Raw genomic sequence first — 24,083 nt, 5'->3', positions numbered from 1 at the left:
CTCCCCCTCCCTCGCAGCTCGGGGAGGACTCTGACTATGATAAGCTGAGCGACATGGTGAAGTACCTCGACCTGGAGCTCCACTTTGGCACCCAGAAACCTGCTAGTGAGTGGCCTGAGGGCCCTAGGGGAACCCAGATACCAGGTCCTCTGTGGCAGCCCACCCACTACCTTCTGTGGCGTCCGAGGGCTTAGAGTCCCCAAGGTCTGCACGGACCGCCATTTATTTACTGTGTCCCTGAGTTATTGAACTTCTCAGAGCCTCAGGTTTCCTACCTCACAATGGAGATAATAAGAGCTGACATGTGTTGCATGCTTACCAAATGTCAGACACCCTTGTTTCTAAATTAATCCTGTGACAATTCTGTGAGGTAGGGACTGTGATCCCCCCAACCTCCTGATGAGGAAGCACAAAGGGGCTAGGTAACTTGCTCCAAGTCACACAGCCACAATAAGGTAGACAGATATCCCTTCCAAGTCTCTCTCTCCCATTACCCCTCTCAGGGTATCTCCCTGTAGTTGTTGGGTGGGGCTCCAGGCAGCCAGGGATACTGTGTGTGGAAAGTGGTCCCGGGATTGAAGAGAAAGGCCGTTGTCCATCCAGGAAGCATCTGCAAGGTCGAGAGGTGATTGGTTCTCCTTATGGGGCCAGCTCAGTCCCAAGGGCCCAGGGGAGAGAGGATGGGGGGCGGGGAGCGGACACACGCCACATCATGCACACTGTGTTAGACTGGACCCCAGAGTCCATGAGTGAGGGGAGTGTGGACACGTGGAGCTGATTCAGTCAAGTCCATGGTCGGGGGCGTCTGGGCTGTGGGGTGTGGCCACACCCCTCATGGGCCCTCGCACAGCAGCCTCAGCCTGGCGTCCCCTCATTAAACCATCAGTTTCCCTTCCAGAGCCGGTGCCCGGGCCTGAGCCCTTCAGGAAGAAGGAGGTGGTGGAGATCCTGTCCCACAAGAAGGCCTACAACACCTGTGAGGGGCTGGGGGTGCCGGGTGGTTGTGGGGGGCAGGACGCGACCCCCCACCGGGCCACCGAGCCTTTGATCCACCCCGGTGGATGATCGAGATTAGGCCGTGGGGGCCCCAACACCTGCCTCCCGCGCGGTGAAGACCCTCTCCCAGGTCCCACGGCCAGCCCGATCCCACCGGGCGCAGGTGCCGGCCTTGGCTCCACCCCCATAGGCCCCGCCCTCATCCTGTAATCGGCTCCCCAGTTCCGGCCCCGCCTCCAACCGCATACCCTACTCTTCCCGTCTCAGTTCCCTGGCCCCAACTCCGCAGGCCCAGCTCAATTCCAGGTCTGTCTCTTTGAGAACCCCGCCCTCGCCCCTCAATAGGTCGCGGGAAGGACCCTCCCCTCCCCTGGGCAGGCTCCTGCTCCGCCCCGGTTCCTGGCCCCCCGTCCCCCGACACACCCAGGAGCCAGGGTGGATCTTGAAGCCCCGCCCACTCCCCGCCCGGGCCCTGCCCCGGCTCACCCTCGCGGCCCCGCCCGCAGCCATCCTGCTGGCGCACCTGAAGCTGAGCCCGGCCGAGCTGCGGCAGGTGCTAATGAGCATGGAGCCCCGGCGCCTGGAGCCCGCGCACCTGGCGCAACTGCTGCTCTTCGCGCCAGACGCCGACGAGGAGCAGCGCTACCAGGCCTTCCGCGAGGCGCCCGGCCGCCTCAGCGAGCCCGACCAGTTCGTCCTGCAGGTGCTGCGGCCGTGACCCCCGCCCGGGATCAGGGGCGGCTGCCCAGCGGCCTCGGCCTCCTCTGTCGCGGCTTTCGCTTTGGGCCTTTGTGCGTGGGTCTCGCTCCCCTCCTGCCACCGCGTTCACGCCTCTGAGTCCCGGTTTTACACCTGTAACAGCCAGTTCTCACTCAGGGTCCAAGGTAGATGGGATGAGGGTGCCCCCTAGAGGTTGTACTTGTTTTCCTAAGGGAATACCGGGCAGCCCGCTGACCCCCACGCCCGGCTGCCCCGGGGCAGCGGGTCTCCCGGCGGGATGGATGAATCCTGGCCCTGCCTTCCCGTCAGATGCTGTCGGTTCCCGAGTACAAGACCCGCCTGCGTAGCCTCCACTTCCAGGCCACCCTACAGGAGAAGACAGAAGAGATCCGGGGCAGCCTGGAGTGCTTGCGCCAGGCATCCCTCGAGCTCAAGAACAGCCGGAAGCTCGCCAAGATCCTGGAGGTCAGAACCGCCCCTTCTCAGATCACTCTACCTGCCCCTCTGTCCCCTGGGGCTTCCAGCCTGGAGGTTCATCCAGAGAGGGGCCAGGGCGTGGGGCAGGACCTGCCCACCTTTCTCTCCACAGTTTGTGTTGGCTATGGGCAACTATCTCAACGATGGACAGCCCCAAACCAACAAGACCACGGGCTTCAAGATCAACTTCCTGACGGAGGTGAGGGGGCCTGTCAGACAGTCACTGATTTGTTTGCTCTACCATTGAGGCCCTTCCCCACCCCCATCCCCCCCGGAGGAAGAGCTGGCTGCCCGCAGGCCAGGATGTAACAGAAGCAAAGTTTGGGGGTTGAGGGGTTGGGGGGACAAGGTGGTGTCTCCAAGCCAATCCTCAAGATCTGGAAAAATGGAGTGGTGGGAGAAGAGAAGGGCAGGGAGGGAAGGCTCCAGGAGGAAGGGGCGAGTCCCACCTGGTGGACTCTGTGCCCTCAAAACCACCACCACCATCAGGCCAGTCCTACCCCAGAAAGATCTAGGATCAGAGAAGGGACAGCTCAAATATCCAGCCTTTCTCCTGTGTTTCTGGGACTTTTCCCCATGACGCCTTTGGTTGTTTTCAAAAAGAGAAAGAAAAACCCCCTTTATAGATATGAATGGTTTAGGGTGTCTGAGGCTCAGATGGGCCACAGATGGTTTCAGAAAACCACAAAAGGGAAGAACTGTGAGTGATGCTCCCCGCTTTCCCTGGGGTTAGAGAATCTTGGGCTCTATCTTTTGACAAGGGCAAACTCACAAGGACAGAAAAACCTAGGGTCCTTCCCTAGCTGGGGGCTGGGGGCCTGGTTCCTGGGGGTCTCAAAGATCTGGGCCAGGAAACAGGCCTGTGGCATCCCAGCAGATGAGAGCTTCAGAGTTAAGTATTACTAGCCATCAGCTTATGAGCTTTGGAGTTGGAGAGTGTCGGGGGCCAGGAACTGATGCCACAGCCCAGGGGAAGCAGGGAGGAGAGCACTTGAGCCCGTGTGATCGGGAATCTGATGGGGTCCTTGAGGAAGATGTATGTTGGGGTCACTTGCAGCTGAACTCCACCAAGACGGTGGATGGGAAGTCCACCTTCCTGCATATCCTTGCCAAATCGCTGAGCCAGCACTTCCCCGAACTCCTGGGTTTTGCTCAGGACCTGCCCACCGTGCCCCTGGCTGCCAAAGGTAGGCTGGGTGGATGGGTAGGGAGGCAGAGGCACCGCTGTCCTGGGCTGAGAGGGCAGCCCCACGAGGCTCTGTTGCCTACCCTACAGTGAACCAACGGGCCCTGACCAGTGACCTGGCTGACCTCCACGGCACCATCAGTGAGATACAGGCCGCCTGCCAGAGCATGTCCCCCACCAGCGAGGACAAGTTTGCCGTGGTCATGGCGGTATCCTGTCCCAGTGCCGCAGTGGACCCTAGGCCGGGGGGGGGGGTCAGGTAGAGCTGGCTGTAGCTCCAGTGGCCTGCAGAGATTCTGGGCAGAGGCTGCTCTGGGTCCAGGGGCTCTGGAAGGGGGTCCGCCTTAGGTCATTTAGAATCTAAGTGCTTATGTCAAGTCTGTGTGTAACTGAGAAGGAGCTCTTTTTTTTTTTTTTTTTTGCGGTACGCGGGCCTCTCACTGTTGTGGCCTCTCCCGTTGCGGAGCACAGCCTCCGGACGCACAGGCTCAGCGGCCATGGCCCACGGGCCCAGCCGCTCCGCGGCATGTGGGATCTTGCCGGACTGGGGCCCGAACCCACGTGCCCTGCATCGGCAGGCGGACTCTCAACCACTGCGCCACGAGGGAAGCCCAAGGAGCTCTTCTGATTGGCTACATCGCCCCCTCTGTCCTCGGGGGTGGCAGAGTCCAGGCTTAAGTCACAAGATACAGGGAGAGGCTTGTCAGACTTGCCAGGCCTGGCCAGCCAAAGGCAGTCAGGAGAGGGGAATATTCCGACTGAGCACAGACAGTGACAAATGCTATAGAAAAAGAGAGAGACAGAGAGAGGGGGCCACTCTAAGTGGATGGTTGGGGAAGAGAGGGTGGTAGCATCTGAGCAGAGCCAGGAGGGAAGAGAGAGCTGCCCCACAGAGAGAGGAGCAAGTGAAAGGCCTAAGGCTGGACTGGACGTGGCAGGTGTCAGGACGAGCTTGGAGGGCAGTGGGCAAAGGGACTGGAGCCTCTGACCAGGGCATGGTGCCCAGGTGAGCAAAGGGCCTGGGGTAGACTGGAGTGGTCGCTGTTTGGGTCACTGCCCCGGGACCTGCCCCAGGGACCTAGGGCAGTTTCCTTAACAGAGGCCCATCAGTCCTTCCTGGAGACAGCCCAGCCGGTGCTGCGGGCGCTGGACGGGCTGCAGCGGGAGGCCATGGAGCAGCTGGGCAAGGCGCTGGCTTTCTTCGGCGAGGATTCCAAAGCCACCACTTCCGAGGCCTTTTTCGGCATCTTTGCGGAGTTCATGAGCAAGTTCGAGGTGAGCCACGGTGGGAGGCCCTGAGTAGAGAGCAGGGCCATAGGTCCAACGAGGGGGTACCTCTGTGAAGCCCGGGGTGGGAAAGGGCCCCTAGTGAGTGACACGCTCCCCCAGTGGGGCGGAGCCAGTAGGTCTCTGCCCCGGCGAGGGAGGGGGTGGGGGGAGACGACGCAGGGAGGGGGCGGTCCCGGGACCACTGACCAACCCGCGTCCCCACGTGCTCCTCCCTCCCCAGCGAGCACTCGGCGACCTGCAGGCTGGGGAGGGCACACGCAGCTCTGGGATGATTTCGCCCCTCTCCTGGTGACGGCGGCGGCCTCGCGTCCTCGGCGGCCCGAGCGCGGAGCGGACGCCGCCCGCGTGGCTCGGAGCGTCCCGGGTGCGGGAGTGGGGCCCAGCCACGCGCGCATCTCCAGCTAGCTCAGCCGTCGAGCTCCGGCCGCCCTCGAAGGTGCGGAGACCCCTTCTTGGGGCCGATCCCGGGGCTCCGAGGGTTGGGAGCGCGGGGACGGAGCCGGCACGCCGACTCCCCGGGACGCGTGAACCACCCGCCGCCAGGTCCCGCCGGCTTCCCGCGCCTTGTCCATTCCCCCTTCTCCGCCCCACCCCCGCCCCCTCCCCGCTCCCGGGCCTTCCAGCAAGGGCTGGCTGTGCACGCCCTCAGGACCTCGGGGGTCCCGGGGAGGGGCCGCTGCCACCAGCCGGTGGATTCCGAGATGGCTGCGGCACTAGGGCGGCGTCTTGGCCAGAGGGTGCCCGGCCCCAAGGAAGGCCGTCTGAACCTCTCCTGAGCCTGCTCCGAGTGTGCCCAGGGGACGCCCTCGCGGAGCACGGACCCCGCAGACCTTAGACTGTGGAGAAGGAGGCAGACGCCCTTGAACATGCCACACCAGTGCGCACGATAAGGCCTGGAGGTCTCTCACCCAGCCCAGGGCCTCCTGGGCTGCTTGGACGAAGGCAGGCAGGATGGAAGGAGAGCCCCAAGTCCAGGGACCTGGGGGAGGGGGGTGGGTGCGCACCTAGCCTGGGTCTTGGAAGCCAGAAGAAACCTCAGCTGGCTGCAGAGGAGAGAAGGCTGGATTGGAGAAGGCGGGAGAGAAGCTGGGCAGAGAAACAGGAAAGCATTAGGAAGACTATATCAGACTGCAGAATTGAAGTTTTCACCCAGCAGACAAACTGAAATCCAGTTTAGAAGTGGTCCCTTGGAAGTGGGGAGTCTGGGAGTGGGAGTGGGGGTGTCGCGGTAGGGCAGAGAGAGCAGAGAGATGCTCAGGTGATGGGTGAGCAGGACCTGGTGGCCGGCTGCCAGGTTTCTCGCCTGGGTGGGTGGCGATGATGATGTTCCCTGGAGCAGACCATGTGAGCAGAGCAGGCTTAGAGGCAGTAACACCACCTGGGGCATATTTGGGATCTCAGAGTCTGTTTTCCATGTGTGTCTGGAGCCCCTGGTGAGGATTGGGGACAGAGGAGGGAGCTACCTGGACGCTGGGAGCAGAGGGATGCTGGGGGCATCCTTTCCTTTCTTTGTTTCATCCTTTCCATTCTCCAATCGACAAATCCTGGATCAGGCAGCTTCCTGTTACCTCTGCCCTTAACTTTCTTCCACAGAAGTCTGAAATGGACTTTAGAAACCATCTTCTGGCTTTTTTTCCCTCCACTATGATTGAATAGCTGGTGTTGCCCCTGGACAGTATTCGGGACCCATCCAGTTCTACCCGGTCTCCCACAGGCCCCTTGTGGAGGCCATGTATGTTCTTCCTTTGTTCCCCGCTCACAGCCACCATATAAAAATATCTAAACCAAATTGTGTAATTCAGGTGGGGGAAATGAACCCAGATTTGGCTAGTGGAGGGCATTTCTCCCCAGCAGCTCAAGCCGGATAATTTCCATAACTTCCCAAAGCCTTCGTCTCTGAGAAACATGTCAAAAGGTCCATTAAAATCCTGGTATGAGATCCGTAGAGACTGTAGACTCCACCAGGCTATGAATAGGCATGACCCTCCAGGCCCAGGCGTCCTGTATGGCATTTTCCCGCAAATTAGAAACACACACCCTCTTCAGGTAGATGGGACTCAGGTTGGCAAGCCAATCGCTAGCTGGGTTTCCTCCCTATAATGCCTTGTAACTGTTACCTATCTCCCACACAATGCTGTGTAACAAACTGTCCCAAAACTCAGTGACTTAAAACGGCAGCCACTACTGCTCTTGAGTCCATGGGTCCTGCTGGGCAGTTCTGATCCGAGCTGGGCTCAGTGGACTCACCTGGGTGTCTATAGTCTTCTGTGGGTCAGCTGGGCAGCTTTGCTAGTCATGCAGGGCTCTTGCCATGTCTGGGGCCTTGGTTGGGACAGTTGAGATGGCTTCATGTGGTCTCTCATCCTCCAGCCAAATAGCCAGGACAGTTCACATGGTAAGGTCAGGGGCCTAAGAGAACAAGCAGAGACACAGAAGACCCCTGGAAGCCTAACCTCAGAACTGTCACACCATCCCTTCCGCCACAGTATATTGTCAAAGCAAGTGACAAGTCCAGCCCAGATTCTAGGAGAGGGGAAATAGGCTCCCCTCTTGATGAGAGATGCTGCAGAACTACATGGCAGAGGGTGTGGATTCAGGGCCAGGTAGAGAGTCAGGGCCATGGTTGCCATCAGTGTACCAAGTACCTCCATGGCCAGGCACCCTGGTGCACATCCCAACCTCCTTCAAATCCTCAGTGGCCCCGGTCCTCGCTGGACCCAGCACCGCGCTGATTACTCATCTTCATGTGTCCTGCAGGTGCCATGCTTTTCATTCTCTCTTACTTAGGCACCCATGAGTTACCTGACTTCTCTCCAGATACACTAAGTCCAGGGGCACAGTTGTCTGTGTCTGTGCCTGCACCTGCCTAGCAACCAGTCTCCCTTCTGCTGGGGAAAGCTCCCTGTTTTTCCTTTGGGAAATTATCCCTCCTCTGCTCCCAGGCCTTGGAGTGCTGCTGATTGGAATAAGGATGATCTTGTGACTCTGGTTGGGTGGCTCAGAGTCAATTCAAGACTCAAGTTTGAAGTGTTTGGAAAAGGAGGCTCCTTACTTCTGGATGAATTGTTGGGTGTAACGAGGGTGGAATCCTGGAAGGAGCTGCCAGGACTACCACGTGGAGGGCACCTGCCTGGGTGTAAAACCAATACAGAAGAAAAGGAGAGAAGACCACTCCATCCATCTCTTGTCCCTGGATCCAGCTGTGCCTGAAGCAGACATCCCAACTTTTCAGTTTCCAAGCCAACAAATTCTGCCACCACGTGTGAATTTTTTTAATTTCTTTTAATTTTTTTGGCTTAGGCTGGTTTGAATGGGTTTCTGTCACTTGCAATGTTAAGGGGGTTGACTAACATACTCATCAACAGATCGTTATAGATGTTCAGTCTTTTAACATTCTCAGTGCATTCTCTTCATTCATAAATGCAATCGCCAATACTATTTGACTGCCTACCATGTGCCAGCCACAATGCTGGGTGCAGATAACCTTATGGGTCAGCCTCTCTGAGTTTCGTTTCCCAGGGTTCTATTTCATGGTGATCTACACCCAAGTCAGTTCGAAACCCTATATGTGAGCCAATATGTGCGCCATACCCTCCGCCCCATTCCTCACCAAATGACAGGGTGTGACAAGCAGGAATGTATTTCTCTCTCAATGATACTAATAAAATAGCCTAGCCCAATTACACACCGCCTTTCCTAACAATCAGTTAATGTTTACTAGGTAGTGTGCTCCATGTTTTTACATATTTCATTTTACTTTCACAGTAACCCTCTCAGGTGGGTTTTGTTATCTCCTTTTTACAAATAAAAAGTCTAAAACTCAGGAGGGTTATGTGACTTGCTTGATGGAAAATCAAGTCTGTCTAAATCCAAAGCCCATCCTCTTAGTGGAAATATCTTCTTTGTTTTGCTTAACATGACTTTTAAAAACATCTATCAGCATTCCAGGGGCCACAGATTCTGGTGACTTCGACATAAAGAAAGCCTTTACCTCTTTTCTCACCCCCTTCTATTCCTCCCTGTGTTAATCTGCTTAGGCTACCATAACAAAATACCATAGACTAAGTGGCTTAAACAACAGGAATTTATTCCCTCACAGCCCTGGAGGCTGGAAGTCCAAGATCCATGTGTCAGCAGGTTGGGTTCCTCCTGAGGCTGCTCTCCTTGGCTTACAGACGGCCGCTTCTTGCTGTGTCCTCACGTGGCCTTTTCTCTGTGCATCACTGGCGTCTCTTCTCGTAATGACACCAGTCCTATTGGCTTACAGCCCCATCCTTATGATATCATTTAACCTTAAATACCTCCTCAAAGACCCCATCTCCAAATGCAGTCACCTTCTGAGGTACTGGGGGCTAGGATTTCTGCATATGAATTTGGGGAGGGGGACACAATTCAGCTCATACCACCTTCTTACCAGGTGCCAAGGATATAATAGTGCTAGTTCCAAGGAGGCCTCAGAGATCTCTGGATTCAGCTGATGTTCCAAAGAGAAAGGCTTCAATCAAGCGGGATTTACTCACCTTCTCCCCCCACCATCTGCAAACTTCTATGTACTTGCCCTCATCTTCATCCCATGATGTTCAGGCATTGCTCTCAACTCCAATTCGGAGCTAATTCTTTGTCCCATATCCCCACCTCCCCAGGCTCCCAGGGGTCCCAACGCACCTATGACCACAAGTCATTTTCCACTGGCTCCCCTTCACCAATAAACATCCCTCTTCCTGCAACCCTCAAAGAACAGTCTAGACCCCAGTGGCTCATGCCCTCTCACTCCCTCCTTTAGACCAGATTTTTCAGAGCTGTTGTCTACACTTGCTGCCTCTGCATCCTCACCATCCCCTCACCTCTCAGCACACAGCAGCCTGGCTTTCTCTCCTGTCACTCCCCTGAACCTGCTGTCGTCCCGACAGGAAACCACAGGAAGCTCTAGTTGTCTTTATCTTCATGGACCTTTATTTAAGCAGCGCTGGGCACTGTTTGCCCTCCCTCCACAAATTCTCACACACCCAGGCTTCAGCTAGTAGATGTCTACTCACTGATAACCCATTCATCAGCCTGATTTCCCATTGGCCCATCTGCTTCTAGCCTTTGCATACAGCAAGGTTCCGTAATTGCCTATTAAATCAAACAAATAACACAAAGGTGAGGGTGACCAAGCTGCTCAAGAAAATGAATGGCTCCTTTCTATGAAACAGTTTGGCCACATGTATCCAAAGCCCTAATGCAAGGGTTGCGGACGGAATGCCCACGGAGACTGGACAAGGAATGCAGGCTTGTGAAGAGGGTGGTGTAAGAAGACAGCTACACAGGACCAAGGATGACAGGTAACTGACACGGAGGGACAGGGAGAGACAGTAGGGAGGGCTGGAGAGCGGATGCCCTGTCTGCGGGGGCCCCGCTGCACCCTCTAGTCAGTGGGCCTCCATGTGAGAAGGCACACCCTGGGATGCCTGACCTCAGGCTTTCGCAAAGGAAGCTAGAAATCCAGATTTCTATTTCAAATGTCCTAACGAAATGTTGGCAACCAATTCAAAACTTTAAGGAAGATGATCAATTATGAGCCAAAGAAAACGTGTCTGTGAGCCAGATGGAGCCCAGCTGTGAGTTTGCAGCCCCTGACATGAAGCATGTCTGCCAGTTGACTCATTCGGGCTATCCTGGGGTATAGTGGTGTACCCCCCAAAAAGGGATTCGATTCACTTTTAGATGTTAGCAAGGGAGCTGTGTTTGAAGCTAGTTGGCTGTTCTGGTTTCTAGATGGAAAGATGCTGATTACCTTATCTTGAAGATGCTCTTTGTTTTAGGAAATTCACCCAGACGATGGGGAGTCACAGGCAGGCAGGACCCACGCAGTGTTCTGCGGGGAAACCATGACGTCACCAGGAAACCGAGGGCTAGGCATAGACCACTGGCTTAAGGGTCTGTTGGTTGTGCAAATTAGCAAAATCTTTCTCTTGATAGCGCCCTAAAAGGGAGGGAAAATATTTTCTCTAAAGAGATGTTAACTGGATTCCTGATGTCCCCGGCACTGAATAAAAGCACTGATGGTGTGTTCTCGGACCATGTGGGGTCAGTGGGGGGTTTCCGCAGAAGGAAATGGATGACCCCAATGTCCAACATCTAGGAGCTGGAAGGACTGGAGGTTGCGGAAGAGGAGAGTCCTCGAGGGAGGAGCTGGGAGCTCCCGCACTAGCGGGAGGTAAGCTGGGCCCTGGGGGGAGAGGCCCTGATGTGGGATTAGAGCATCAACCTGGAAGCACTGCCCTCCCCCTCTGAGCTTTAGGCAGACATCATCATGTGACCTTATTTGTGTTGGCAGGACTTGTATGTGTTAGGAGGGAATTGATTCAGGAAACACGAAGAGCTTGGGCAGAAGTAGTGGCTCTGAGTGCAAAAGCTGGGCCGAGGTGTCAGGCTGCTACCAGAACAGATTTCCAGCACGTGGCCACATCCTTGAGGGATTCCCCCAGAAGCTCCTTGAGGAGGGGAACCCCAGGAGAAAGACCAGACTTCCTGCTGGTTTGAGCCATTTCATCTGTTTTGCCGTTTCTAAGCGTCTGTTATCAGCCATTGAATCTACTTCGTGAGAAAGTTATCCTCAGGTCGTCAGGGTCTTTAAGCAATCATTAATCCTGATTGGTGAAGGCACCTGCAGAAAGTTTTTCTCTTCAAATTTCATATTATTCATAAGCGTATATGTGCATGTGTGTGTCTATACACACATAGTCCTTCTGAGAAATCATAGACTCAGACATAATGCGCAGAAATAAATCTCAGATCTAACCTCATACCCATTCAGAGATTTACATTTTCACAACAAACTTACATGCTAAAAGAAACAAGAAGAGAAAAAGGAATACGATTTCATGTCATTATGTTACACAGCAAACTGAAATGTGTACAGAAGGTTTGGATGACGCTTACTTAGAACTGAAACTCTATCTCATAAGCTCAAGAAAAGAGTGAAAAGAAGTTACAAATCTCTTAGGTATGACTATGTCATTATGAGCCAACAAGCCATGATTTTTTAGCACAAAAAAGTAGTTCACAAAGCCTAGTCTGTGTGTACCAATAAAGATACACACATACTATATCCAAAATGGAGGGAGAGATGAAAAGAAGACAGCTTTTTCAAAGTATTTGGGTACTTCCAGTGTTTAACTTTCTACTGCTCTGATAAAAGATCGTTTTATGCATTTGTTTCTAAGAATGAAAAGTGGTTGTGTGCTCTGAACCTTTTTCACTTATGAAAGGAAAAAAGGAAGTGACAGGACCCCAGTCATTGCTAAAATACACAGGTATATGCTGTATGTAAATATTTAAACAATTTGGCAACATCTCACTATACAAATCAATTTGTTTTGCGACGGTTGCCAATAAGTGGTCCCAGATATTAAGTAGTCTGATATTTTTACACTCATCAGTAGGTAGAAGTATTTGAAATACAAAATACTTGCAGTTTTCATAAGTTACATATTAGTTACCCCAAACCATCTAAGAACCCCAAAAATAAATTAGAAGATTTACACCTGTATCAAGAATATAGAGCCGTTTCTCATTTGCTCAAGAAATTCATCGCGAAAAAAAAGAAACTCATCGCAAAATCTCGATTAGCCTTTCCTTACACTAAGCACCAAATGATATTTCTGGAAAATGCTGTGTAAATGGACACTAATAACGCTGGTTCAGGAGCTGAATTACTGAGTCGGAAGGGATCGCCGGTATAGGAGACATTTTTTTGTCAGCTTCTTTTCCTGCTTGGTGGAAAACTCCATCCTGGGAAACAATCAGACCCATTGTCCCCTAGCTGTAGAGCTTCTGCCTACTGAAAGGCTGGCAGCTGAGTTCTTGTGTTTCCCTGGGGCTCCCAAAGTTTCCACCCCTGCAGAATTCTTATCTTCACATCCTGAATTGTGATCCTGTCTTGCTTCTTGTGCCTTCTTTCTGGGATCATTTTCATTCTTCCTCAAGTACATTTTTTACTTTAGAATTTTGTTTGTAGTGAGGGTCTGTTGGTAGTAAATTCTTTCAGTTTTTGCATCTGAAAATATCTTTGTAACTACCCACGTTCTTGAAAGACAGTTTTAGTGGATATACAGTTCCGGGTTGACAGTTATATTTTCTCATCAATTTGAATTCCACTGGTTTCTGACTTCCATTTTTTATATTGAGAAGTCAGCAGTAAGTCTAATAAGCATTCTGTTGTAAAAGGTAGGTGTATTCATTTACTAGGACTGCTGTAACAAACTACCACAAACTGGGTGCCTTAAAATAACAGAAGTGTACTCTCTCACAGTTTGGAAGACCAGAGGTCCAAACTCACGTCAGCAGCATTGCCTCCCTTCTAGCCTCTGGTGGTCGTTAGGTTACCAGCAATCCTTGGCATTCCCTGGCTTATAGATGCCCCACTCTATCCCCCACCATCATGTGGTGTTTTCCCTGCCTGTCAGTGTCTTCACATGATAGGGTATGTGTGTGTGTGTGTGTGTGTGTGTGTGTGTGTGTGTCTGCATCTCTGTGTTCTCTTATAAGAACACCAGTCATTGCATTAGGACCCACCCTAATCCAACATGACCTCACCTTAACTAATTACATCTGCAAAGATCTTATTTCCAAATAATGTCACACTCTGTGGTTCCAGGTGGACAAGAATTTGCAGTAGGGGAGGGAGCATTATTTGACCCAGTACAGTAGGTTATGTCTCCACCATAAATATATCAGATACACAGAAAAGGCTCTGTGCTTGATTTCAAAGCTTTCTCATTGCTCTTGACATTCTTCTGTGTCTAGAAAGATATTTCATTCTCTTTTATTTATTTTTTTTTAATTTAAAATTTTTTATACAGTGTTTAAAGTTTACTTTCCATTTACAATTATTACAAAATATTGGCTATATTCCCCATGTTGTTCAATAGATCCCTGAGCCTATCTTACACCCAATAGTTTGGACCTCCCACTCCCCTACCTCTATATTGTCCCTCACCTCCTCTCCCCACTGGTAACCACTAGTTTGTTCTCTATATCTGTGAGTCTGCTTCTTTTTTTGTTATATTCACTAGTTTGCTGGGGTTTTTAGATTCCTTATATAAGTGATATCATACAGTATTTGTCTTTATCTGTCTGGCTTTTTTTTTTTTTTTTTTTTTGCCATGCCACACAGTTTGTGGGATCTTAGTTCCTCGACCAGGGATTGAACCTGGACGCTGGCAGTGAAAGTGCTGAGTCCTAACCACTGGATCACCAGGGAATTCCCTGTCTGACTTATTTCACTTAGCATAATGTCCTCCAAGTCCATCCATGTTGCTGCAAATGGCAAAATTTCATTCTTTTTTCATGGATGAGTAGCATTCCATTGTGTATATATGACACATCTTCTTTGTTCATTCATCTGTTGATGGACACTTAGGTTGCTTCCATATCTTGGCAATTGTAAATAATGCTTCTGTGAACACTGGGGTGCATGTGTCTTTTTGAATTAGTGGTTTTTTTTTCTGATATATGCCCAGGAGTGGAATTGCTGGGTCATATGGTAGTTCTATTTTTAGTTTTTTGAGAAACCTCCATATTGTTTTCCACAGTGGCTGCAGCAATTTACATACTCACAGTGTTAGGGGGTTCCCATTTCTCCCCTTCCTCTCCAACATTTGTTATTTGTGTTTTGTTTGATGATAGCCATTCTGATATGTGTGAGGTGATATCTAACTGTGGTTTTGATTTGTATTTCCCTGATGATTAACAATGTTGAACATCTTTTCATGTGACTGTTGGCCATCTGCATTTCCTCTTTGGGAAAATGTCTGTTCAGTTCTTCTGCCTATTTTTAAATTGGGTTGCTTGTTTTGTTTGTTTGTTTTTAAGATTTTTTTGATGTGGACCATTTTTAAAGTCTTTATTGAATTTGTTACAGTATTGCTTCTATTTCACATTTTTTGGGTTTTCTGGCCACGAGACATGTGGGATCTTAGCTCCCCGACCAGGAATCAAACCCACACTCCCTGCATTAGAGGGCAACGTCTTAACCACTGGACCACCAGGGAAGTTCCTGGTTGCTTGTTTTTTTGATGTTGAGTTGTATGAGCTGTTTATGTATGTTGGATATTAATCCCTTATCAGTCATATCATTTGCAAATATTTTCTCCCATTCAGTAGGTTGTTTTTTCTGTTTTGTCAATGGTTTCATTTGCTGTGGAAAAGATTTTAAGTTTAATTAGGTCCCACTTGCTTATTTTTTATTTTATTTCCTTTTCTTTGGGAGATGGATCTGGAAAAATATTGCTGTGATTTATGTCGAAGAATGTTCTGCCTATGTTTTCCTCTAGGAGTTTTATACTATCCAGTCTTACATTTAGGTCTTTAATACATTTTGAGTTTAGTTTTGTACATGGTGTTAGAGAACGTTCTAATTTACTTCTTTCACATGTAGCTGTCCGATTTTCCCAACACTACTTACTGAAGAGACTGTCTTTCCTCCATTGTATATTCTTGCCTCCTTTGTCGTAGATTAATTGGCCATAGGTGGTGGGTTTATTTCTGGGCTCTCTATCCTGTTCCGTTGATCTATTTTTCTATTTTTGTGCCACTACCATACTGTTTTGATTACTGTAGCTTTATAGTATAGTGTGAAGCCAGCACAGCATCACTCTGCTTCATTCTATGGGTTAAGGTGAGTCACAGCCCCAGCCCAGACTCTGGGTGGGAGAGACTACACACGCGCATGCATACCAGGTGGCATGGCTCATGGGGGTTACCACACATGGACGCCATACTTGGCAGGCTATTGTGAAGCAAAGAGGTGGAGAGCCTCTTTCTCTACCCCTTCCCCAGATTTTGCTCCTTCAATGCAACCTCAGAGCAAAACGTCTAGAACCCCAATTACAGACTCCAGTGGTCCAGCTGTCCCAGGCCCTCAACCTAGACCTTCCAACATGATGACAAGGCTGTTCCAGTACCAGCCAAGTCCCACTCACTCTTCACATACAGGGAGTCCCCTCATGGGCTCACAGGATTGTCTGGAGCTGGACTTCCATTGCTTCCCCTCCAGACTTCCCAGACAAGTCTATATTTACTGACACCACAATTCAGACATTGTTCAATCCTCCCCCATCTTGCCCCATAATCAGCAAGACTCTGCAACTCCAAATCTCCCCTGGGAATTGGGGAATCATTATGGGGAGGCCCCCCTACTCGATACCACATCTTCTCTGAGCTTCAGCTCTAGAGTTTGGACTTATAGGTGACTTCCCCCCCTTATTTTTACCTTTTTATATTTTCAAATTTCCTATAATGAGTATGGACTCCTTTTTACTACAAAAAGGATATTAAAAAACATTTAAGAAGAGAATTCCCTGGGGGTCCACTGGTTGGGACTGCCGAGGGCACGGGTTTGGTCCCTGGTCAGGGAACTATGATCCCACAAGCCTTGTGACTGACACGGCCAAAAAAAAAAAAAAAGAAAACAAGTTTAAGAAGTGCCATGGAGAGATGATGTTCAGGAAGAGTTAATGATATGGAAGAATGGTTATAATTTTTAATTATTCAAAAACAAGGTGCAATTTTACTATATATACATATATATAGTACATTAAAAAAATAAATTTATTTATTTTATTTATTTATTTTTGGCTGTGTTGGGTCTTTGTTGCTGCACGTGGGCTTTCTCTAGTTGCGTCAAGTGGGGGCTGCTCTTCATTGCGGTGGGCTTCTCATTGCGCTGGCTTCTCTTGTTGCGGAGCACGAGCTCTAGGCCCGTGGGCTTCAGTAGTTGCGGCTTGCGGGCTCTAGAGCACAGGCTCAGTAGTTGTGGCGCACATGCCCAGTTGCTCCGCGGCATGTGGGATCTTCCCGGACCAGAGCTCAAACCTGTGTCCCCTGCATTGGCAGGCAGATTCTTAACCACTGCGCCACCAGGGCAGCCCCTAGTACATATTTTTTAAACAACAGGACAAAATACACGTTGGCAGGCTACTTACCATGAAGTGAATGAAGCTTAGGCTCCAGGGCCCCTCACTTGTACAGGCTACTTTGAAGACCCTGGGAGGGGCTCTAACTATGCATTCCCAGGGTCATGTGTCTTTGCAAATTTTGCAAAAGTGAGATATTTGAACCACAATTGGTTAAGATCACTGACTCCACTCTACCCGCCCCCGCACATTCTAAGTGTTCATGGAGAGACCCCAGGCATTTTTGTGGTCTGGCTAAGGGGAAGTTGCATAGGGGACATATTCAGTTTAGGTTTAGTGGGATACATCTAGAGGACCCACAATCCTGTACACATCCAGTTATGTGACTGCTAGCTGTCCCGGTGTCTGAATGGCTTCCGGGAATACCTGTGCCAATTCACCTGGGGCAGGTGTAAGGCCAGAGGTCAGATCATCATACAGACACGTCCCGTAGCACGTGTCAAAGGTTGGGCTCTTTGGAGGCAGATATTGAGATAGAGCCCGTGGTGCAAGAAGTTTACTGAGGATCGAAGGCTGGGAGGGGAAGGAGTGAGAACGTGAACTGCAACACAGGGCTGACACAGCCTTAGCCGACCAGGTGGAAGCTCTGGAGCGAGGTTTGTCCACGGGGGTGTCCTGTGAGCTGAGGGGCAGGGCCTTTACGCTCAGTGGCTGGGTATGGCTGCCCTGGGAAGGGCATGACCTGGGATGAAGCAGCTCCCAGTGCATGGACAGACTGAAGTTACAGATGCTGTACTCTGACCTCCCTCTGCTCGGCTGACCAAGCTCTCCACAGCTACACGGGAAGTTCCTCCTCCAAGGGGATCCTGGTGGTGCATGGTTGGGTTTCATAGCCCATGCTCTTCGTACGCACACACCTCTCTCCCTCTCTCTCATATTTTGAGGGTTCTGATCCTGCAGGATTTCAGTCGGCCTTTCTTCTTGCTTTCCTTAGAAGAGGGAAGTTAGTAGGATGAACTGTAGCCATTGTCACTGTAGGCAGCCTCAAAGCTGCAAGGGATACCCATCCTCTCCCTCCTCCATTCTAGACTCCCCTCACCTTTAGTTACTACCTCTGCTGGCTTTGATGGCTTACCTGGGGGCATGACCCAGACCTTCATCTCCCAGGGACATGCCCTTCTCAGGCTGGGGTTGCTGTACCCATTCATTTATGGTCATAATTGTGCAAGGGGCTACCAGGGGGCTCTGAGCAGATCACCCGAATTTTATGGAGTAGCAGCAGCGCTACCTCCTCTTGGTATTAGGGTCAATTTCCCTGTCAAAGTGGGGGCTTTTCTTGCCAGTTGGTGTCTGCCCATAAGAAGCCCAAAGTGCCCAGGCAGCATCTGTGGCTTACCATCCCATCGGACTCTTTTGTGTCCTTTGGTGGAAGAGTCCCCCTTTGGGGACCAGGACTCTAGCCCCACAGAGCCCAGAGTTGCGGCAGCAGAAGTGATGGGATATCCCTTCCAAGATCAGGTTATAAAAAGACTGTGGCTTCCGCCTTGAGCATCTTCTCTTGCTTTCTTGCCCACTTGCTCTAAGGGAAGCCAGCTGCCATGGTATAGCTGCAGTAGGGTGAGGCCCACGTGGCAAAGGACAGATGTCTCGTGCCAGCAGCCAGAGAGGGCCCAAGGCCTACCAACAGCCATACCAGTGAGCCGATCGGCCCCAATCATCCTCCACTCAAGCCTTGAGATGACCACAGATGGTCAATGCCTTGATTTCAGAGCTCCTGAATCAGAGGCCCCCAGGCAAGCTGCAACCAGATCCCTGACCCACGGAAACAGCGAGGTAATGAATGTGCATTGTTTTCGGCTGCTAAGTTTGGGGGTGATGCGTTACCCAGCAACAGATATGATACATGGGACCACTCCTGCTTCCACCCCTTGGTGTCCAGGTCCATGCATTCTTCCTTGTGAGGACACAGTGCCAGGCAGAGGTTTAGGGCACACACCATCCTGGGGGATGGTACCCCATCTTGCCGAGCACTGCCTTTGAGCTGGCATTTCAGCTGCACCATCCACAGGCGGTGCCCTCACGTCACCCCGAGATGGCAGCGGCTGGGTGGTGTGGCGTGTGACATTGCCAGCGGTTCCAGGGGTCATGGGCCCGCTTCCTACTTCCTTTGCTGAGGAGTGGATCCTCCGGTGGGTTGTAGTATTACGGGGGATCCCATGCTGGTAGACCAAGCACTCAGTAAGCTCTCAGCGTGTGGTGTCAACAGAGCTCTGCATGCAGGAAAGGCAGGTGTAAGCTGATTGGCAGCTTGTTAGAGGCCCAATCCTTTGGCCCCTTGGAACACCACATTTGTTTTGGTTTTTTTTGGGGGGGGGGGTTTGTGTGTGTGTGTATGTGTTTTTTTTTTTTTTTTTGGCCGTGCCGTGCTGCGCAGCTTGTGGGATCTTAGTTTTCCAACCAGGATCTAATCACCTGCTTTCTTGGACCCCCACCTCCAACTGTCACAGGATGGGTTCTCCAGAAGCAGATGCTACCAAGACGGTTTGGGGTATGAGATGTTTATTAGGAATCTGAACCTGTGGAGGGCAGAAGAGGAAGCAGGATTGGGAAGATGGAGAAGTCAGTGGTTACACAGGCCCAAGAAAGTCACGGCCACATGATGCGGAGTTTGAGACTGAGTGTGGTCCACTAGCCTGTCCCTCCTCAAGGTGACATGGCCAGGCCTTGACACCCCATCTCACTCTCCGGCAGCAGGTATGGGCTTGGGTGAGGTGTGACGTTGGATGAGGAGTATCTCTGTAGCTGCCAGCTGGATCCTGACCCCACTTCTGCAGCTGGGATGCATCTCTGTGTCTAGTGGGGCACAGACAGTGTGTGCAGTATAGAGGGCCAGAGGCTAGTGTGCAAAAAGTTCTTCCAACCAGAAAGAGGGTAAAATGGTAGGTGGGCGATGGGGTTCTCAGTGATGCTCCATAAAAATGGAAAATCTCGGGCTTCCCTGGTGGCGCAGTGGTTGAGAGTCCGCCTGCCGAGGCAGGGGACGCGGGTTCGCGCCCCAGTCTGGGAGGATCCCACATGCCGCGGAGCGGCTGGGCTCGTGAGCCGTGGCCGCTGAGCCTGCGCATCCGGAGCCTGTGCTCCGCAACGGGAGAGGCCACAGCAATGAGAGGCCCGCGTACCGCTAAAAAATAAAAAAATTAAAAAAAGGAAAATCTCTCCTGTGTCAATAGATTCAAAAACCCAGTGTACACAGTTATGGACACAGGATTCATTTTTGCGTTCATGGAAATCCAGTGAAGTAGAATGATCACAGTGCCTCTGTACCTCTGTGTGAAGCACAAACCCTGGTGGAACTCAAACATCGCGTGGGTCTTTGGATGAAGTTGCACGCCTTATGTATCACTCCAGCACTGGTTTTCTGTGACTGGGTAACAAATTACCCCAAATCTTAGCATCTTAAAACAGCAAATATTCATTTTGGAATGAATATGTATTTTGGAAGGCCAGGAATTTGGGAGCGGCTCAGCTGGGTGCCTCAGGCTCAGGAAATATCATGAGATTAGGTAAATAAAAATCTAAAAAGTTTACAATTTTCCTGGGCTTCCCTGGTGGCGCAGTGGTTGAGAGTCCGCCTGCCGATGCTAGGGGACATGGGTTCGTGCCCCGGTCCGGGAGGATCCCACATGCCGCGGAGCGGCTGGGCCCGTGAGCCATGGCCACTGAGCCTGCGCGTCAGGAGCCTGTGCTCTGCAACGGGAGGGGCCACGGCAGTGAGAGGCCCGCGTACCGCAAAAAAAAAAAAAAAAGTTTACAATTTTCCTGGTGCCAAAAGGGAAAAACACCCTCCCCCCCAACACACCTTTTCTTTCAGCATTTCCTTTAGAAAACTTGTCATCTTAATTCCTTTCTCTGTCTCTTTCAGGCACATAAATCTTTTTAAAAACTAAATAAGCCTCTTGCCAGTTTTGCATCCTAGGACTGTCCTTGGGGGATATTGGAGCTGTCTCTTTGAAATGCAAACACCAAGGCTTCCTGTCTGTGTGGGAGTTTAGCCACTGTGCCTGGCTCACAGTCATAACTTCTTGCTTGTTGAAAAGATAAGTTTTCTCTTTTCTTTTGGACAAAGACAATTCATATATATGTAACGAGTTGTGTCTGCCTGGCTATATATTAATAAAAGGGTGAGATTTCTTTCTGTCCAAAATCTCTTTAGTGGATTGTCTGTGATGCACATCACAGTTTGGTTTGATCCTTATTCAATAGCAAAACTATTGTATTCTTTGCTATATTTTGAGCAGAGGTTTTACTGGGTTGGCCGGAGATTTTATTTTTAATTACATTTCCCCAATAGTTGCATTTAAGACATCAGTCAAGGTTGCATTCATCCAAAGGCTTGACTGGGGCTGGGATACTGCTTCCAGGATAGTTCACTCACATGGCTGTTGGCAACGGGCCCCAGTTCCTTGCTGGCTGTTTACAAGAAGACTCAGTTTCTTACCATGTGATCCTCTCCGCACGGTTGCTTGTGTGTCCTCCTGGCCTATAGCTGGCTTCTCTCAGAGCGACTGATGAGAGAGAAAGGAGGAAGCAAGAAGAACTTTTATGACCTACTTTCGGAAGTGATATGACATCACCTCTGTCGTATTCTATTTGTTAGAAGTGAGTCTCTAAATCCAGCTCACATTCAAGGTTGGGGGAAGGGATTAAGCTTCCCTCTTAAGGGAAGTGTCAATGAATTTGTGTATGAAAACCATGAAATACAACAAGAAGTGCCAACAAGCTAGTTAATTAGTGTCATCAATCTAAAAAGTATTACATTAGTCCTTGCACAAGAAAACGCCCTGAAAACTTGGAGCTTTTTTCTTTTTTAATAAATTTATTTATTTATTTTTGGCTGCATTGGGTCTTCCTTGCTGCACGTGGGGTTTCTCTAGTTGCGGCGAGCGGCGAGCAGGGGCTACTCTTCGTTGTGGCGCACGGGCTTCTCATTGCGGTGGCTTCTCTTGTTGTGGAGCACGGGCTCTTGGTTCGTGGGCGTCAGTAGTTGTGGCTCACGGGCTCTAGAGCTCAGGCTCAGTAGTTGGGGCGCATGAGCTTAGTTGCTCCTGTGTATGTGGGATCTTCTGGGACCAGGGCTCGAACCCGTGTTCCCTGCATTGGCAGGTGGATTCTTAACCACTGAGCCACCAGGGAAGTCCCAAACTTGCAGCTTTTATATGAAATAACTTGATTGAGGTTTTCTGAATGTGACAACTGTCCTAATAATGTCCATGATATTACCAATAACAAGTTGAGAAGATGAAAGAAATGTTTCCAAACTATCAAAAGCATTTTTCAATTAACCACGATGGAGAAAACATAATTTTTCTATTCTCTCTATAGAAAATATTTCCAAATCATTGTTGGGGTGAGACTAGGCAAAATGGATAAAGGTGGTCAAAAGGTCAAATTTCCAGTTATAAAATAAGTCCTGAAGATGTAATGTACATCATGGTGACTATCGTTTATAATAATAGAGTCTTGTATATTTGAAAGTTGCTGAGAGAGTAGATCTTAAAAGTTCTCATCACAAGAAAAAAATTGTGTAACTATGCATGGTGATGGATGTTAACTAGATTTATTGCGGTGATCGTTTGCAATATATACAAATATTGAATCATTACATCGTACACCTGAAACTAATGTTTTATGTCAATTATATCTCAATAAAAAATAGAAAAAAATGGCAATGTTCTGCATTATTAAGGTTGTTAATCCCAACACACAGACATACAAAAAAATCATCGTCCTATGAAGAGGTGGCTGAAGAGTGTACAACGAAAAAAATGTAGGAAAAATGAGCATTACAGAAGTGCGCCAGTGAGGTAATTAATAAAAACATGTTTCATTTTCAGGATTTAGTGTTGTTTGTGGTATCTGTTGGAAGGGCTGACTTCATGCATTTTCACAGGGACAGAAGGTCCCATAATCAAGGCATAATGCTCTACCCTCATCTTCTTCAAACTCTTAATAATTTTACCTTTGGATTTATGTTTTGCAAGTGAGGTCCCATGAGACAATGGCACATGCAATGGAGACTTGGAGTCTTGGCTCCTGGTCGTTTGTCCCTCAGCGTGCCTGCTCCCCTGTGCTCTGGGAGCCCGGCCTCCTCCTCTCTCTCCTGCCCAGTGACCGCTGCATCTTCTGCTTACGTGGGGGCCAGGGTGCAGGTGCAATGTGTGTCAGAGTGGGTGGGGTTGAGCTCGTGTGCCCTGCGGCTTCTCTGAGCAGGACATGGTGATGGCTGTCCCACCTTTTAGCGGCCAACCTGGCAGGCGCAAGCCTCGTGCCCACCCCTGATCCAGGTACCTCATGTATCCTGGCACCGAGGTTGCAATACGCTTGATGTTGCCCTCTGCCATGGGTTGAGGTGGTAGAGGATGGTAAGGGGAGGTGCCTGGTTTCACCTCGCTGCCCCAGCAAGCTCAGCTGGAGGGAGAGGGAACCAGCAGCCATCAGGCCCATGTTGGTCCTCCAGCCAAGTCCAGGGCAAGACCCTGGCTCACTGGAGCAGTGGCACTGGCCCATCCATTATCCCACGCCCAAAGATGTGCTCCTTTGGCCTCCACTGTCCCTGGGGACCCCTTTTTCCTCCTTCCAACCTTCCTGGGTCTGGCCTGTGTTCATCTCTTCTGGCCAACTCCAGGCGCCCTCCATGCACAAGCCATAAAATACAAATTACACTTTCCGCGATTCCGCACCCGTGTTAAATGCTCTGATATTTGCACTCAAAACTGACATGGCTCTATATAAAGACAAACGGTAAAATTCATGATCATAGTTTAACATTTTCTTTTTTCTTTACTTAGAATGACATGAAACAGAGACATGAAGTCGAGAGAGACTGCAAAATAAAGGGAAAAGGTTTACATTTTAGAACCTTTAGCAGCAGGTTTTTTTTCCCTGCATTTAAACAATCAGGGAACCCCCGTTTTCATTTTGCACTGGGCCCCGCAAATTATGCAGCGTATCCTGTTCGTCAGCTTCGTTCCGTTAGTAATTTCTTGTGATTTATTTTTACATCCTACAGAAATGTTCGTTTTCTACCTAATTTTGCACACTCTTTGTCAAAGAGAGTCCCCAGAATGGTAAAACCTTCAGATCCCGGCATAAGCCGCACCCTCCCCGAAACCCCAATATCCACCTTATCTTGAGTGATGCAATCACATTAATTTTTCCCCCCTCATACTTTTTCATACAGTAAGCCTATAGAGCTCTTAAGATCAGTGGGAGGGGAAAAAAAATCCCCCACAAGAGAGTGTCATTTCAAAACTTAAAGGAAATCGCTGGCACCCGAGGGGAAGCCGGAAACCCGGCAGGGGGAAGTTCGCAAGCAGTCGGGGTCCTGGGTAGGGGGCCCCGGAGCCTGCCCGCCCTCCCGGTCTGCTCCCGAAGCGTCCCCTTTAAGGGGCGGGGAAGGGGCGGGGCCTGGCGGCCGTCCGCGCTCCCAAGCTGCCCCGCGCGCGCGCCGGCAG

General features: G+C 50.4%; 1 protein-coding gene across 8 annotated transcripts in view; it reads left to right on the top strand.

The window, feature by feature from the left end:
- The window catches only part of GRID2IP (Grid2 interacting protein), a 37,334-nt gene extending 28,843 nt beyond the window's left edge, over positions 1-8,491 (top strand). For 5 of the 8 annotated variants that reach the window (XM_049699446.1, XM_049699445.1, XM_049699444.1 and 2 more), the window contains 9 exons: positions 18-105; positions 899-976; positions 1,503-1,699; positions 2,026-2,181; positions 2,306-2,392; positions 3,251-3,380; positions 3,470-3,588; positions 4,490-4,654; positions 4,890-8,491. In XM_049699446.1, the coding sequence (XP_049555403.1) occupies positions 18-105; positions 899-976; positions 1,503-1,699; positions 2,026-2,181; positions 2,306-2,392; positions 3,251-3,380; positions 3,470-3,588; positions 4,490-4,654; positions 4,890-4,961 (1,092 nt within the window). In that variant the 3' untranslated portion in view covers positions 4,962-8,491. Of the gene's footprint in view, positions 1-17; positions 106-886; positions 977-1,502; positions 1,700-2,025; positions 2,182-2,305; positions 2,393-3,250; positions 3,381-3,469; positions 3,589-4,489; positions 4,655-4,889 lie in introns of all 8 variants that reach the window. The other 3 variants (XM_049699440.1, XM_049699442.1, XM_049699439.1) reach the window with 1 other exon arrangement.
- The last annotated feature ends 15,592 nt before the right edge of the window (positions 8,492-24,083 follow it).

This window comes from Orcinus orca, chromosome 16, assembly GCF_937001465.1.
Source record: "Orcinus orca chromosome 16, mOrcOrc1.1, whole genome shotgun sequence".
Classification (NCBI taxonomy): domain Eukaryota; kingdom Metazoa; phylum Chordata; class Mammalia; order Artiodactyla; family Delphinidae; genus Orcinus; species Orcinus orca.
Note: the sequence above shows the minus strand (reverse complement) of the source record. Positions and strands in the feature narration are given on the sequence as shown.